The sequence below is a fragment of the Phalacrocorax carbo genome, chromosome 6 (assembly GCF_963921805.1).
Source record: "Phalacrocorax carbo chromosome 6, bPhaCar2.1, whole genome shotgun sequence".
Lineage (NCBI taxonomy): Eukaryota > Metazoa > Chordata > Aves > Suliformes > Phalacrocoracidae > Phalacrocorax > Phalacrocorax carbo.
In genome coordinates, this window is record NC_087518.1 from 61,223,230 (window position 1) to 61,237,486 (window position 14,257).

The 14,257-nt window shown below is 42.8% G+C and overlaps 2 protein-coding genes across 10 annotated transcripts in view; one reads left to right on the forward strand and one right to left on the reverse strand.

The window, feature by feature from the left end:
• Positions 1-1,792: 1,792 nt before the first annotated feature.
• Positions 1,793-10,368, reverse strand: EXTL2 (exostosin like glycosyltransferase 2). Of its 7 annotated transcripts, XR_010373505.1 has the most exons (7): positions 9,627-9,919; positions 9,146-9,236; positions 7,935-8,003; positions 6,435-6,862; positions 5,788-5,888; positions 4,990-5,060; positions 4,280-4,347 (listed from the first exon to the last, which is right to left on the reverse strand). XR_010373505.1 is itself a non-coding variant. In XM_064455605.1 (6 exons), exons 2-6 carry the CDS (start codon positions 9,226-9,228, stop codon positions 3,856-3,858), a joined length of 1,143 nt encoding a protein of 380 aa, XP_064311675.1. In that variant the 5' UTR covers positions 9,229-9,236; positions 10,221-10,368; the 3' UTR covers positions 1,793-3,855. The 7 variants fall into 7 exon arrangements, 6 of the variants coding, with proteins under 6 accessions (XP_064311675.1, XP_064311676.1, XP_064311674.1 ...); XM_064455605.1 differs by lacking the exons at positions 5,788-5,888; positions 9,627-9,919 and adding an exon at positions 10,221-10,368 and having other exon boundaries at positions 1,793-4,347; XM_064455606.1 differs by lacking the exons at positions 5,788-5,888; positions 9,627-9,919 and adding an exon at positions 9,930-10,042 and having other exon boundaries at positions 1,793-4,347.
• SLC30A7 (solute carrier family 30 member 7) overlaps positions 10,034-14,257 on the forward strand; it is a 36,309-nt gene continuing 32,085 nt past the window's right edge. The window contains exons 1-2 of one of the 3 annotated variants that reach the window (XM_064455600.1): positions 10,034-10,249; positions 10,364-10,465. In XM_064455600.1, the coding sequence (XP_064311670.1) occupies positions 10,170-10,249; positions 10,364-10,465 (182 nt within the window). In that variant the 5' untranslated portion in view covers positions 10,034-10,169. Of the gene's footprint in view, positions 10,250-10,363; positions 10,466-10,739; positions 10,975-13,957; positions 14,027-14,257 lie in introns of those variants that run through there. The other 2 variants (XM_064455601.1, XM_064455603.1) reach the window with 2 other exon arrangements.

Below are 14,257 nucleotides of genomic sequence, written 5' to 3' on the forward strand. Positions count from 1 at the left end.
GCAGCTACAAATGAGTGTGAAACACTTCGACTCTTCAGGTTTTTAATCTGGTGTCACAAGCACTGGATAACCTTTAAGGCCTTACAAATGTTCTGAAGTACTACAGAAAATACTTCTCTGGTGCAATTGTTTTGTGATTGCTTATTTATTGTTGGTATTGGTTCTAACAATTTGTACTAGTGTTCTTAAATTCCCTTTTTCCTTTTTTTTTTTTCATAGCTCCAGAACTAATATTCCTAGACGTGACTCTGGTCCTGGTCCTGTGAACTTAGGTAAGAAACCACATTCTCAGTAGTAAGTACTGTTCCATACAAGATGCTTGCAAGATTGAAACCAGTCTTCTGTGACAGCAAATTAAATAAAGGTTGTTGGAGGGTACTTGCTTTTCATGGAAATCCATGTGCTTATGTTTTCCTGTATTCCTATATAACTTTTACTTGTATTTAACCCTTAATTAAATCAAATATTTCATTATTTTATTTACAAGCAATTCTCTAGGGGGTAACATATCCTGTGAAAGAAAAAGAAATATATTTTCTCCAGAACCATAGATTTTTAACTTTTTTTTACTCAAAATTTCCCTACAGTCCAATGTAACCTACATTTCTAAGTCTGTGCTGCAGTCTACTTGAAGGGGAGTTTGCATGAGGATACTCAAATTAGCTTTAACTAAGGTATCTTGGGCAACAGGAACAAATCTGGAACAGTCTAACACTCTGGCTATCCAGTATCTAGGATCCCTACATACACAGTTTGTGTTAAAGCCTGTTATTTGTAAGTCCATCTAGCTAGGCTGACGAGTCTAGGAGGCAACCACCACTAGAAACAGAAGCCCCACTGTCAAATGTTGTTTGTATACCGCTTACATACACCTTTGGCAAAGTTACAAACGTTGTTTCTGTTGTGTGGAAGTTCTCACGTCTGGCAGTTAGCTAGAGCCTTTGTAAGCATAGGAAATACTTGAAATCATCTTTCTCTTCTTCCCTGTAATATGTACAGAATAACCTCCATATTTTTTCAGTGCCTGTATTGTCTCACAGCTTTTAATATGATTATCTAATGAATTTCACCTTGTGAAATGCTAGCTTTTAAGGATGTTTTCACCTCATACAATTTGTTATTATAATCAATTCCAATTAGTATTTTTAACATTTGATTATATCAAATATCAAGGCTACAGTGACACCTTGTGGCATTTTTTTAACTGTAGGTAAAGAAGCGATTTTCTTGTAGTCCTGTTGCATGGTTTGAAGACTATATCCTGATTTTTTTCAACAAGGATTGTTTAAATATATCTTTTAGACACCATTTTTAAAGTCCTGTGTTGTATAAATGTTAATTTCTACAGACCATTCAGAGGTGGTGATGAATCTGTTTAGACTCCTGAATATATCCAAATGACATCTAGATAATCTCTTAGAAGAAATCATCACACAAGAATCTCAAGGCACTTTTATAACCATCAAGGGATAAAGAGTTACCAGGCTTTAAAAAATAAAAACCCAAACCCTTTTGGTTCCCAGGCACAATGAATTATGGCTAGAGCTGGAGTCTTATCTTTGACTTTTCTTTGCTACCTAAGCCTAACTGCTTACAGCTGTGTTTTCTGAAGGCTTCTTTTTCCCTCATGAGTGGGTCTTACCTAAATGAAGTGAATGTATGTGCCAGCAAGTATACATTTTTTAAAAAATGAAATCTTGGTGCTGCTCAGCTGCATGCAAACTGTGAGCTTCCTTTAGACATCTTACACTGAAAAACTTGGTCAATAATCTGAAGATAAATACACTGCAACTCTGTTTTACAGATTTTATTTGACAACAGTACAAATTAAATTTACCAGTATAATAAAAGCTTGTTCTAGTAATTCTTTCACTGATAGAGAGGAACTACCAAAAAAACACACACAAAAAACCCAACAAAAAACCAAAAACCAACCCAAAACAACTCCTTCCCCCCTACAAAGAACCCAATACTAAGATGTGGCTGAGTTGACAGTTCATTTCACATTTTAGAGTAAGGTAAACAACATTGGTGAGTCTTCACAATTGTAGCTGATACTGCACAGAACAGAAATCACAGAAGACCAGTCAGTAAATGAAATGCAGTGAACTACTATTAGGAAAGCTGCATTTCTGGAAATATCATAAACCTGTTTGTATACCACTTATAACTACAGCACAATAATTAAAAGCTACTTGTCACCATTACAACAAAATTAAGCAGACTGCATTGCCATATTAAGATTTTGCCCTTTAAATCTCGCAAAAGTACTAGGAAGACTTCACTGAACAGAAACCAAATCCTTTAACACTGATAGAACAAGGCAAAAGAACCCAAAGACTCACACTCAGAATCAGCCCTGCTGTGAAGAACTTGAACATTTTTCAACCACTTTTGGTTCAAATGATGATGACAAAAAATAAGTTTATACACCATTTGTGCAGATGCTATTTGTGTACTAGGTATTTGCTGTTACTGATCGCCCATAGATACCTTTTAACTGATACTGAGAATTGGTTAAAAGCTGACGCAGATGAAACTGAACCTACTTTGGATGCCAGATTTGATTCTTCTCTGTCGTCCAGGAAAATTACTGTCTTTTGTCCTTTCCTCCGTATCACAAAAAAAGTTCTGTAACTGCAGTAGAAAAGGCTTGTCCTGTCCATGTTAACACATATCCAGAATTACAGAGTCCCCAGGGAATTCAGAGACTGATAATAGTCCAGCCCTGTCAAAAATACTTCCTTTTTATAATGCTTTTACCCATTAATTGCACATTTTAACTCTGTTGTCATAGCCACCGAAGACAGAGATGAAAGGAACCAAAGAGTAAAGACTCATTTGAAAGAGCAGTTGAAAAAAACAGTAGACCTGTGGCATTACAAAATGTACACTCTGTAATAAATGTACAACAGCTTGCTCTTATTAGGAATCATAAATAAGATATTTTTTTAAAAGTGAGGATTTTCTTGGGCACGTTTTTGTAACAATGTACATGCAAAATGTCAAAATAAAACAAAGTACTAAAGAGTATTAATAAATTATAAAGCTTATATAAGCAGCCAGAAGAAATGGATGAGCTATATTTCATGTATTCATGTTTCTTACATTTCCAACTGCTAGGTTTTACCTTTCAGCTGCCTGCAGTGTTTCAGCAACTCTAGGCATATTAATAATAGGGGTAAAAAAGCCACATCAGAGATCATTTTCCACTGTCTCAGCAGCAGCAGATATTGTAGGCAATGGGTTTAGGACTATCAGAGATGAAGGTGAGGTACTCCTTTCTGGCTGGCTTTCATAGCAGCTTCAGGAACATCTCAGAATACAGAATAGCTTATATACATCCTTCAGAGGGGTTTTGTACAGGAGTCTAGAAGCCTGGCCAAGAGTTCACTGTAGCCCTTCTAGAGTTTCACTGGGAACTGGGTAGGGGGAGGCGAGGAGAGGAGGGGGAAGACAAGGGAGCATCTCAACATAAAACTATCAAAAATAAGCCTAGACTTCATTTGACTAGACACATATATTTAAAAAATAATCAAAATATAAGCACTGAAGCGTAGGAGTGCATTTCTGTCTGCACGTTTCTGAAGAACTAGCCTAATTAATTATAACAGCATTTCATGTTTTAAGGAGAGAGGATGATTATATCACAGCTAAACATTAGTATATATTCTTTAAGTTTTCTCAAAACTTACCTTGGAGAATTAGTAAGAAAGGCAAAAAAAAAAAAAGCCAAATGGAAAAAATTCAGAGGCTACAAATAAGAATGGCCATGTAATTACACCTTCTTCTCTCCTCAGACTCAGTACAATTCACTTATTACTGTTTAACATCTAATCCCTTCAAATCATTGGCTTACATTTTATTTTTGTGATTGGCATAATTAGGAAAGCCAAACTGAGAAATCATGATATTAGAATATTTTAAAGGCATGCCATCATAAATATTAACCAGTTTATTTACACAGTAAGATCTCTGTAACAGATGCTCTGCTCTGTGCCACATTCCAGAATAGCCACTGTTAGTGTCTTTTTCTAAATTTCTTATATCAACAGGCTTCACAAACACTCCTGAAGGCTTCCCAGTGTGCTTGGCTACCAGAAAATTCATGGCAATATCATCACAATTTTGAGTTTCATCTATTAAGGCGTAAACAGCTTCCGGCTGTCTTTGAAAGTCTTCTAAATACCCACTATGAAAAAACGCTGCACCAATAAGAACCATGGAATATTGATCTCCGTTTCCAAAGCCAGGGTTCTGCAATTCGAAGCTGCCATAACTGTATACGCCTGAAGGAGTAGAAATGTGCTTTCTAGGAACAAATCCCACTATATGCTCTGGAAATTGCTGTAAGAAAAAAGAAAAAAAATCAAAATGAAGCCCACACTGTGAAACGTGTGTTAAGTATTTTCAGAAGAGAGACTTTGTGTGTTATTTTATTTTTGTGTGGTTTTTTGTTTGTTTGTTTGTTTTTTTAATTAAGAGGAGCACAAGATTGTTGCCAGGCAAGAATGAAATCATTGGCGTATGGTCCTTTGGTCTGCATAAATGTTGCAATTAAATCAGTTTTGCAAAACTGACACAATATGCCTCATTCCACATCACATAGTGCCAAGAAACATCTATCCACAATTTGCAGCTGTATATTTGGCACTCAAGAGAAGCTTACAGACATTTTCTCTTAGAAAAAAACCAACAAAAACCACACGCTTTTGTTCTGCAGCCTGCTATTCGTTTAAATCAATTCAGCAGTCAGCAACTTCCGTGTTCATGTACAAGAAGTTACAGATTTCCAAGTTACACATTACAGGTACAGCTACTATGAAAGAATATTTTTGCAATTTCTACCATACAATGCTTCGATACTTCTAAAATTTAACTTCATAGCTAGAAAATCAGTAGTTAAACTTTATATAGTATTACTTCAATTAAAATCATTAATCTTGATTGTACCTCATAAATAGTGCCTGCCAAGGTGCAAAATATTACCTGCCAAACAGAAAAGGCAAAAGCAAGGTCATGCGCACTGACTAGTGTATCATCATCCATCATTAAAACAGCTGAACGGAGGGGAAAAAAAAAAGAAACACTTTTATCAGAAGATTAAATACACGAGCACAGTATGCAGCACAGTATTCGATAAGTTAGCTGTGAAACTTCTATAACCATTAAGCTGAACTGAACCATTAAACTCCCCACAAGCAGATTAAGAACACATACTTAGATTTCAAAGCTAAAGCAAGGTTGCAGCTTTGTGGCGATTGGAGGCAAACCTAAGTTTTAGATCATTTGCCAGCAAAACTCGGCAACCTTTGATCATCTGTAGTCAGCTGGACAGACACGGGCTGGAAAACTTGGAGAGTTTGGCAAAGCCACTTAAAACTCTACTAATCTTGTGTAAAAATACAACTAAAATAAAGATATACCATTCTTTAGTGTATGAAATTTATACAGGATTCTTAGTATAAAATTTTACCCAAGTCCTCACTACTTGCAAGTTCTAATTAATTAATAATTAATAAATTGCACAGGCAACGTTCAATATGATTAACTACACAAGGAAGAATCTCTGCCTTAAATTTTAGGCAAAAGACCGTCAGGAAGTGGAAAAGCCAAGATATTCTTAGATCAGAACTCCAGATGCATTAAAGCTTTTTAAGTTTAGTCAGAATAAATCCTATTACAGTAAATAAAACACTCGAGAAGTTGAAGTTTCTAGTGTCTTCCTAGAAGTCATGGGTTTTGAGTAGCAAAGCATGTTAAGAAGGGGGCAGTAAACAGAATTACCTTCACTAATCATGAGTAAGGTCAGGTCTGTAATGCAACATTTGGGGTTTTTTTCCACTTGAAACAAACAGGGCTTATTGTTGTGCTTCTCCTGGAAAGAGCTTAGGAAGAATATTTAGATGAAGAGCCAAAAGACTGGGGAAAATACTCTTAAAAAGGATGCATAATTTGAGATAGAAAGCCAGCCAGCTAGGGAGGGAGGTTTCTCTGAAAAGCATGCTTGAGAAGTTAGTCTTGAATGATTAACTCAAGTCCTTACCAGATGACTTAAGTCCTAATTAATGCAGAGACTCAACAATACATCTGCTATGAATTTCAGTTTACACTATAAAGCAAAGATAGGCTGAACTACCCATGTTTGCCTCACAAAGGAAATGGAGAACAGACACAGTTGCAAAAACCCATGAAACGCACTTCACATCCCTCTTTTTTCCCCTACCCTTCACTGGCAACCTCGAGCCTGCTGGTGGTGGTGGTGTGCATCTGATGCCATAACCTAGGTTTCTTCTGTATTACCCACACTCTATTAAGTGGCCCGACAGATGCACGGATTTATTACACAGTATAACTCAAACCATCTCTCTTTCAGCACTCAGATTTTAAGTGTGAAAATAATATTAGCAGTAGCAATATGAACTGATGGTTACCTTTTGTTTCCAGCTCAGGGAAATTCTGGAGTCTGTTCCTCATGCGATTTACAGTTTGAACTTTAAAGACAACGGGGACAGGATGAGGCCCCAAGGAATTCCACATTTCCTCTGGTATCTTCTCACCAATGTTGTTCCACACAACAATTACTTTATGTAGGTGGGGGATGGCTTGATAATGATTTAAAAGCTTTAGCAGTAAGTCAGTTCTATTATATGTCTGCATAATGAGAGTAAATGAATCCAAGGCAGACTGACTCTGGGCTTTTGGTTCCCTTCTCAAATTAGGCATTTTGTCATCTTTGACAGTGGGAAGCAAAGCTGTTAAAGCACCTGCCACCAGAAGTAAGACAACGATCACCACAGAAGTGAAGCGTAGTAGGCGGATTCCCATAACTCTTCCTGGAAGCTTACAGAAGTGAAAATGCCTTTAAAAGAAGCAACAGGAAAGGAAAAGTCATCAATCCCATGTATAATTATCTCCCTCTCTTGAGCAGAACTCCCACAATATTAAGTAAATAAATAAGGAGGATTTTAGTTCTTGGGCCAATTACTTTCAACTATGAAGACAGATGCTTCTGGTACTCAGTTTCTATGTTTACTTGCTTTTCACTTTTTTTGGTTAACTTTGAATTTCCTTGTTCTGTGAAAATGAATCTAGAATAATTCTTTCTTTAACTCTAGATTGTTCATCATCTCTTATTTGCTCAGTACTGTGTTTTTGACTGAACATTTACATACCTCACCAAACCCATCCAGCTGAAATTAGAAAGCAAATTTGTACAGAGATTCTATATTTTCAGCATTGCAGGAGCTCTGCCTTAGCTGGAAAACATAAGGGAGAGAAGGTGCCTCCTCAAGAGCCCTGGCAGAAAGGAGAAAGTGAAATGCTCACTCGCTCTTTTCAGGCGCCGTACACAGGAGGAACAACCTTCACCACTGATTTGCCGGACATTTTGTCAATAGTTTGTGTATCTGCTCAGGCTGGGGAAGCAGCCTTAGCGTAGCGCAGGGCTTTCTGGACCCTCCTGATTTTGGAACTAAACAGGACCTCTTAAAAAGCTACAAAGGGAGCCCCGACATTCCTGCCCCTTAGGGAGCCCTCCCAGTTCTCCAGATATTTATAAAACGTAATCTCAGCAGATCCAGCAGCCACTGCATTCCAGAGCTGGCACCTTAAAGGTGTCATCCGCATCTGTTCTTCCTCCTTTACTCACAAGAATAGTATGAATTGAACACAAGATGAACACTCTAAGCTTACCACTAAACTGTTACTCACCCATACATATTACTCACGTTACTCCACTCGTAATTTCTAGGCTTTCAGCAGGGACTTCAGATCAAATTAAGTGATCCAGGACAGCTCCAACAATTACATTTTTATAGAGAGTATCTGTGTGCTTTTTCACAGAAGTTTTGATCATTTTTTCCCACAGTGCATATACCATGCTTGAAAATATGAATGTAAGTTATTTTAGTCTAAAAGCCCTCTCAACTTACCTCATTGTTGCCAAGTAGGATTGTTTTCCCCCCTTGTTTCTATAGGACAGTTGTTTGGGATCTTTGAATCTGTTGGGAATTAAAGGGACTCTGTAACTGAAGATCAACAGTTACCCCGCATGCTACCCAGCATTCTTTTACAAGTAAACATTCCCCTCAATTACTGATTGATGTATGCATTCCTCGCAATTATCCACTCCCTTTTCCTGTTGCTCAGTTGAACAACCGCCTCTGCCTTTCAGTGAAGGCTCCACAAAGTTATTACCCCAGTTGATTAGAAAGAAAAGCACAGCCCGTGCCTCTGCTTGTAAAACTGTTGCTTTGTACCTCTGCAGGGTCTGTGTGTTCCATCCTTAGGGCCAACCACAGACACAGGCAGGTCTCCAGCACCTCACAGTTCATCGCTTTGCTCACCAGGCACCGCTAAAATAGCTACTTGGCTCCCACAGTCAGGTAAGTAGTCCCAATAAAATTATTTTATTTTCTGGCTCATCCCCTTTGTGCTCTCATTCCCTAAGCTCACCACTTGTGCTAGAGGTTTAAGACACAGCATTTTTTTCTTCCCATCTGGTCTGGCAGCTTGGCAGAAGGGAAAGCAAGTAGGAGTGTAAGCACAAAGAGGAAGGATGCACAAGATGCAGGACTGCAACCTCAGAAACCTGCATCCGCTCAGGCTCCTAGGTTGCTGGAGGGATTTTTGTTCTTTTAAAACCAGTTGAACAAAGAAAGGGAGGTTTTATTTTTTGTTTAGGAACGGTAATAGAAAAGTTTAGAGAGCAAGAACTTGCATTTAAGAATTGAACCTACGTGAAATTTTGTAGGAGTAATTTGTTTAGGTTATGTAAAAAGTACAGAACTGCTGATTTGCACGGATGCCAATCTGAATACGCCCACTCGTACAGGTCTTCCCAAAATCCAATTCCAATTTTACAACCTTCGTATTTTGTGGGGCTGGAGAGGTCATTGAAACCACTTCCAGAAGTTAATCACTTGTTTTGGTTGCTACATTTTATAGTTGTAACTAATCCTCCCCGACTTCTATATCTGACTGGCAGCAGTAGCTATTCAGCACTTCTTAGGACCTCCACACTTCGGCCATACGTGCTTTTAAAGAGGTGAACCCCAGGTTCGCTTTCCCCAGTTGCGACATAGACACAGCAATACTTACCAGTACTTCTGTAACAATTAATTAGTTAAAATTGAAAGCATACTTAGGATGGAATTGTAAGTGTTGTTTACTGTGGTAATGAGACTTCCTGGCTCGCCATACATTCTTGCATTTACTCAATTGCATATGGTAGGCTGCAATGATAAGTAAGGATGGCATTACTATATATTCTCTAATGAAAATAAATGTCTATATAAAATATTTAGGGTTAGCGTCATGGCACTTTCCAGTAACAAAGCACCGATCAGCTTTGCCAACTAAGTTATGAAATTGCCACACAAGACTGACCTCGTTAAAGAACCCTGCAACACCCCCCGTAGAGAACGCCTCCTCGAATACAGCCCCCACTGTGTCAAAACACGGTATCTTGGTGCTCATCCCCAGGGGAAGGCTTCTGGCGGGGTCCCCGGCGGGCAGCGCCGCGCCTCAGCACCACCCCGCAGCAGCCGCCGAGCCCCGCAGCCGCCCCGCAGGAGCAGCAGCAGCTGCCGCCCCCCGCCCGGCCCCGCCGCCCCCTCACGCACGGTTTCGCCCCGCTTCGGGCGGACGCCGGCGCTGCCGCTCGCTTCCCCGTCCCCGAGGCGCTGCCGGCGGCCGGGCCCTGCTTCCGAAGCCGCACCGCCGGCGGGCCCGGGACGGGCGGAGGAAAGGGGGTGGCTGGGCAGGGCTCTGCCGGGCTCTGCCCCCCCGCAGGCCGCTGCGGTGACTCAGAGGCGGCCCGGCTCCGCTTCCCGTGGGATGCCCCGCCGCTTCCTCCCGGCAGGCCTCGGGTTGTAGTTCGGGTCCTGCGGCGGGCAGGGAGCGCCTCCCCCCGGCCGGGCCCGTACCGAGGGCCGCCGCAGCAGCTCTGGGAGCACCGGACACCGTGTGCACCCACACTCCAAGGGGGGGTCGGGCTCGGTTTTGCGGCGGGCCCGCCTCCAGCGGCGCAGTCGGGCCGGAAGCGCCACCGGCGGGTGGGCCGGACCGCGGGGGGGTGCCCCCCGCTCCGCCCCGCCCCGCCCCGCTCCGCCCCGCCCCGCTCCGCCGGCCGGGCACGCCGCGGCCCCGGTACCGGCCCCGGGAAGATGTTGCCCCTCTCCATCAAGGACGATGAGTACAAGCCGCCCAAACTCAACCTGCTCAGGAAGGTGTCGGGCTGGTTCAGGTGAGCGGGGCCGGGGCCGGGGCCGGGGCCGGGGGAGGCCGAGGGCGGGCGGGCGAGCCCGGCCTTCCGCCGCTGTGCCGGCGGCGGGTGACCCGCCGTGTGCTCCCTCCTCAGGTCCATCCTGGCGGACAAGACCTCCCGCAACCTCTTCTTCTTCCTCTGCCTCAACCTCTCCTTCGCCTTCGTGGAGCTGCTCTACGGCATCTGGAGTAACAGGTAGCGGGGCGGGGGGCTGTCGGTGAGGCGGGGGGCGGCTGGCGGGGCGGGGGCGGCCGGCGGAGCGGGGGCGGCCCCCGGCGGGGCGCAGGAAGCGGCGCCTCCCGCCGCGGGCAGTGCCACGTCTGCCGCTCGGCGGGGCCGGGGCCCTGCGGCTGGGGCTGTCCCCGGGCCCGCCCTCCGGAGGGGCCGAGCCCCGGGGGCCGCTGGCGGGCCCGGCGCCCCGCGGAGGAGCGCCCTTGGGGAGCGGCGTCTCGCCGGCCGCGCCGCTCGGCCCCTCGCTGAGGAGGAAGTTCGGCCTCGGCGTGCGGTGCGGTGCGGTGCGGGGCCGTGTGCCCGCCGCCTGCCCCGGGGATCCTTTGTCTGGGAATGCGGCTTCGATTGCGGGTCAGAGCTGGGTGGGAGAACCCGGCCCTGCGTCAGACAGCCTTGTCTCTGAGTGAGAAACAGGAATTAACGCGTCCTGATGTAGCTAAGCCGGACTTTGTGGAGCACATAAAGCCACAAAGGTGGAAAGAACAGGAGGCACTTGACTAGATTGCTGCTGAAAAGGCTGTAGTAAAATCTAAAAAGAAATTACTTTAGTCCTGATGTGCGGTGTACAGGCAGAGAACAGGTGATCAGTGTCTTCATGATTGTCGTGCTTCGTTCTTGATAGAATTGATCTATGGTGGCATTTCAGTCTCTAAGTCAGTGCTTCAGTTCGAAGCAGACAGGCATGGAAGTGTCATTTCAGCCCAGCAGTGTGTACTTCCGCATGGAATTTCAAGTAGACTTTATTAAAAGCTCTAGTATGGACACAGATTACTGGGACTGTTAATCAGGAGTTCAGGGGAGGGTTAGGCTGGACATTAGGAAAAGGTCCTTCCCCCAGAGGGTGGTGGAGCCCTGGAACAGGCTCCCCAGGGAGGCATCACGGCACCAGCCTGGTGATGTTCAAGAAGCCCTTGGCCAAGGCCCTCAGAGACACGGTGTGAATTTGGGGTGTCCTGTGCAGGGGCAGGAGCTGGGCTCGATGGTCCTTGTGGGTCCCTCCCGGCTCAGGGCATTCTGTGATTCTATGAGAATCTTGAGCAAAAGTAGCAATGCTGGTTTAGAAACAGTCATATCCTACTATTTATAATTTTTCTCTGAATCTCTTAAACTGCACTATAAAATCCTTAACCTTGATTACAGTAACTGCTGCTGTAGCACTAGTGAGAACACAGTGCTGTCTTGGGCACAGTGTGTCTTGGCAATGTGCAGGCCGTCATGGATGTGCTTGGGTTTGACTTTGGTAGTGATTCACTTTGCCATTGTGTGACAATAGTCTGCATGGCCTGTTTATTCAGTATGGATTTTTTTTTAATAGCTCAGAAGATGCAAATATTTTTCTCTATGGTTCAGCTCTGAAGAGCTTTATGTTCATATGAGTTTATTCTGATATTTTTGTTTTAAGCACAATAACTTTTATTGGTAGTGTGACCAGAAATGAAATATATACCAGAAAAAGTCCTGTATATGAGGTAATTAAACTGAGAAATTCAAGTGACACTTGCCAAAAATCTGTCACTGAAGAATTGGGCTTACTGGAATTGAGAACACTCTTACTTATTTTTGTTCATTATAGAAATTAAGAATTAGGATTTGCTGGATAGTTAGTAGTTGGACCTCTTGTTTATATTTCAGGTCACTAATATCAGGTGTCTTTACATTAAGACGAGATTTTAGGCTAGAACAAAACAGTATCAGAAGCAAGTGTCTCTCTAGCAGGGAGGAGTAACAGAGAATATAGAATATAGAGAATATAGAATATAGAATATAGTGAGGAATGCCTTCAGTTAACGCAGATGGTTCATGCCTTGGAAGAATAAAACACATAACAAACAAACACGGAGCCCTATCGGGAAAATGATTTATTGAGTTTGATAAACACAGCTCCTTTGCTGTCTGTGTGAGGGATGCAGAAATGGAAGGTTTGTAAAGGGGACTTACTGTATCATCTTGGAGCACGTCTTTATTCCACTATGGCCTACCTTGGGTATGGCCAGTGCTGGATGCTGCAAGCGTTAGAAGCACAATCTTGAATTCTGTTCTTTCTGGTTGTTCTTGATGATGTCAGTGAGCGTAAGATAGCGAGGCTAACAGGCTGCCACCATTATTCAGATGATTCTTCCCCTGGCTTCCACAGACTAAGGAATTTCTTTTTAATTGTGATTCTGAAAAGTACTCTTTCGTCCATTTAAATTTAAGCAGATTGCTGTGAGTTCTTTGACTAGAATATTGTTATTTCAAAATCAAATCTATTTCAGCCCCCAAAGTTTTTGTTGGAAAGAACTAAAAGTCTTCAGTTTTGTTTTGTTTTTTTAATTCTTACTTCTTATATTCTTATCTTTTGTTTGCCAAGTAAGTTGTTTCCTGAATTCACATAACTGTTTTGTCATTTATATGGTCCTCTTACAAATACTCTGGTACGCTGATGTTCTTGAAGCACAGACGACACAACTGGATGTGGTATTTTGCCAGCTGAAAGCTTGTTTAAAGTTGAAATCTGCAACTTGGGCTGTTCCGTTTTAAAATACTATTACGTGCATACTTGTGGTATTAAATCAACTATGGAAGCGTCCTCATTTAGACACAATGTGTTTGAGTGCAGGGTTTCTACTGGATTATACTCTGGATGATGTATTCCAGGTCTAATGGAAGTTCCTGCATACGCCCTGTGTTGCTGGTGGTTGGCTGGATCGATTGTTTACTTTAGTAACCACTTTGCACCCAGTTTTTTAAGGTCTCGTTAATTTACAGGTCATTTAAAAAAAGCTTCACATGAAATCGGATTGGCCTCTTACTAGGCTTCCTATCGTTTGTGCAGCTGAATTGCTTGCAGCTGTACCTACAGTGCAGGGCGTGTTTGCGCCGCGCGGTGAATCGCGTTGGAGATGAAGTCTGTACTGACCCCAGTGGTTAAATCCGCATCTGCCTGGCTATTTGCAGATGTTAGCTTAGGTCTTGAAAGCAGCACAGCTGTGTTGGTGTGGCACCTATGGTAAGTCTTGTCTCTGTGAGATTTGCAGGTGTGAGCGCAGTGGCATGATAACTTTCTAGTACAGGATTTTGGTTCAGTCCTTATACACTCTTTCCCAGGAGACTATACAGAAAAACCCCTCTGAAACACTAGCTATCTCTGTTTAGCCGTGCTTATTCCTTCCATTTCATAATCATAAATATAAGATTACTGTCACTCTAATTACCTTCTACCTGAATGTTTGGTGTGTATTGTGGGTTTGGGTTTTTTTTTTTCCCCCACTGGGTCTTTCTCACTGCTCAGAACCAAATCTAATATGAGCCATTTCCCTAGGGATGTCACCTGGTTTTGGGGAGGGGGAAGCTGTCACCGACACCCTTCAAGATATTTGAAAGGGTATTCCATTCTGCTGCTTCATAGGCATCCAGCTAAAACCTTTGGTCTTGCTTTAAAGTTTGTCCAGAACAGCTGCATCTGCTTCCTGCGTTGGTGGCTAGAGCACCTAAGGACAATTTACCGTGACACCATCCTCTGCCTTAAATGTGTTATTGTTGTAGGTATGTACCCCTGTATGTGCCCATAAAGTATATCTGTAAATAGAGAAAGAGAGCAAAGACTTTTCTTCTCTCTCCTCTTCCTCAGACCTGCTTCTTCCACAGTTGAGTGTTTCATCTGAAACACTTCAGAATAATCTTGAAATTTATTTCAGTCAGGCTGAAATGGTTTGGTGTCCTAATGTGAAGTAGTTCAAACTTTGGCTAATGAAACTTTGGATTTGACTTCAGTGT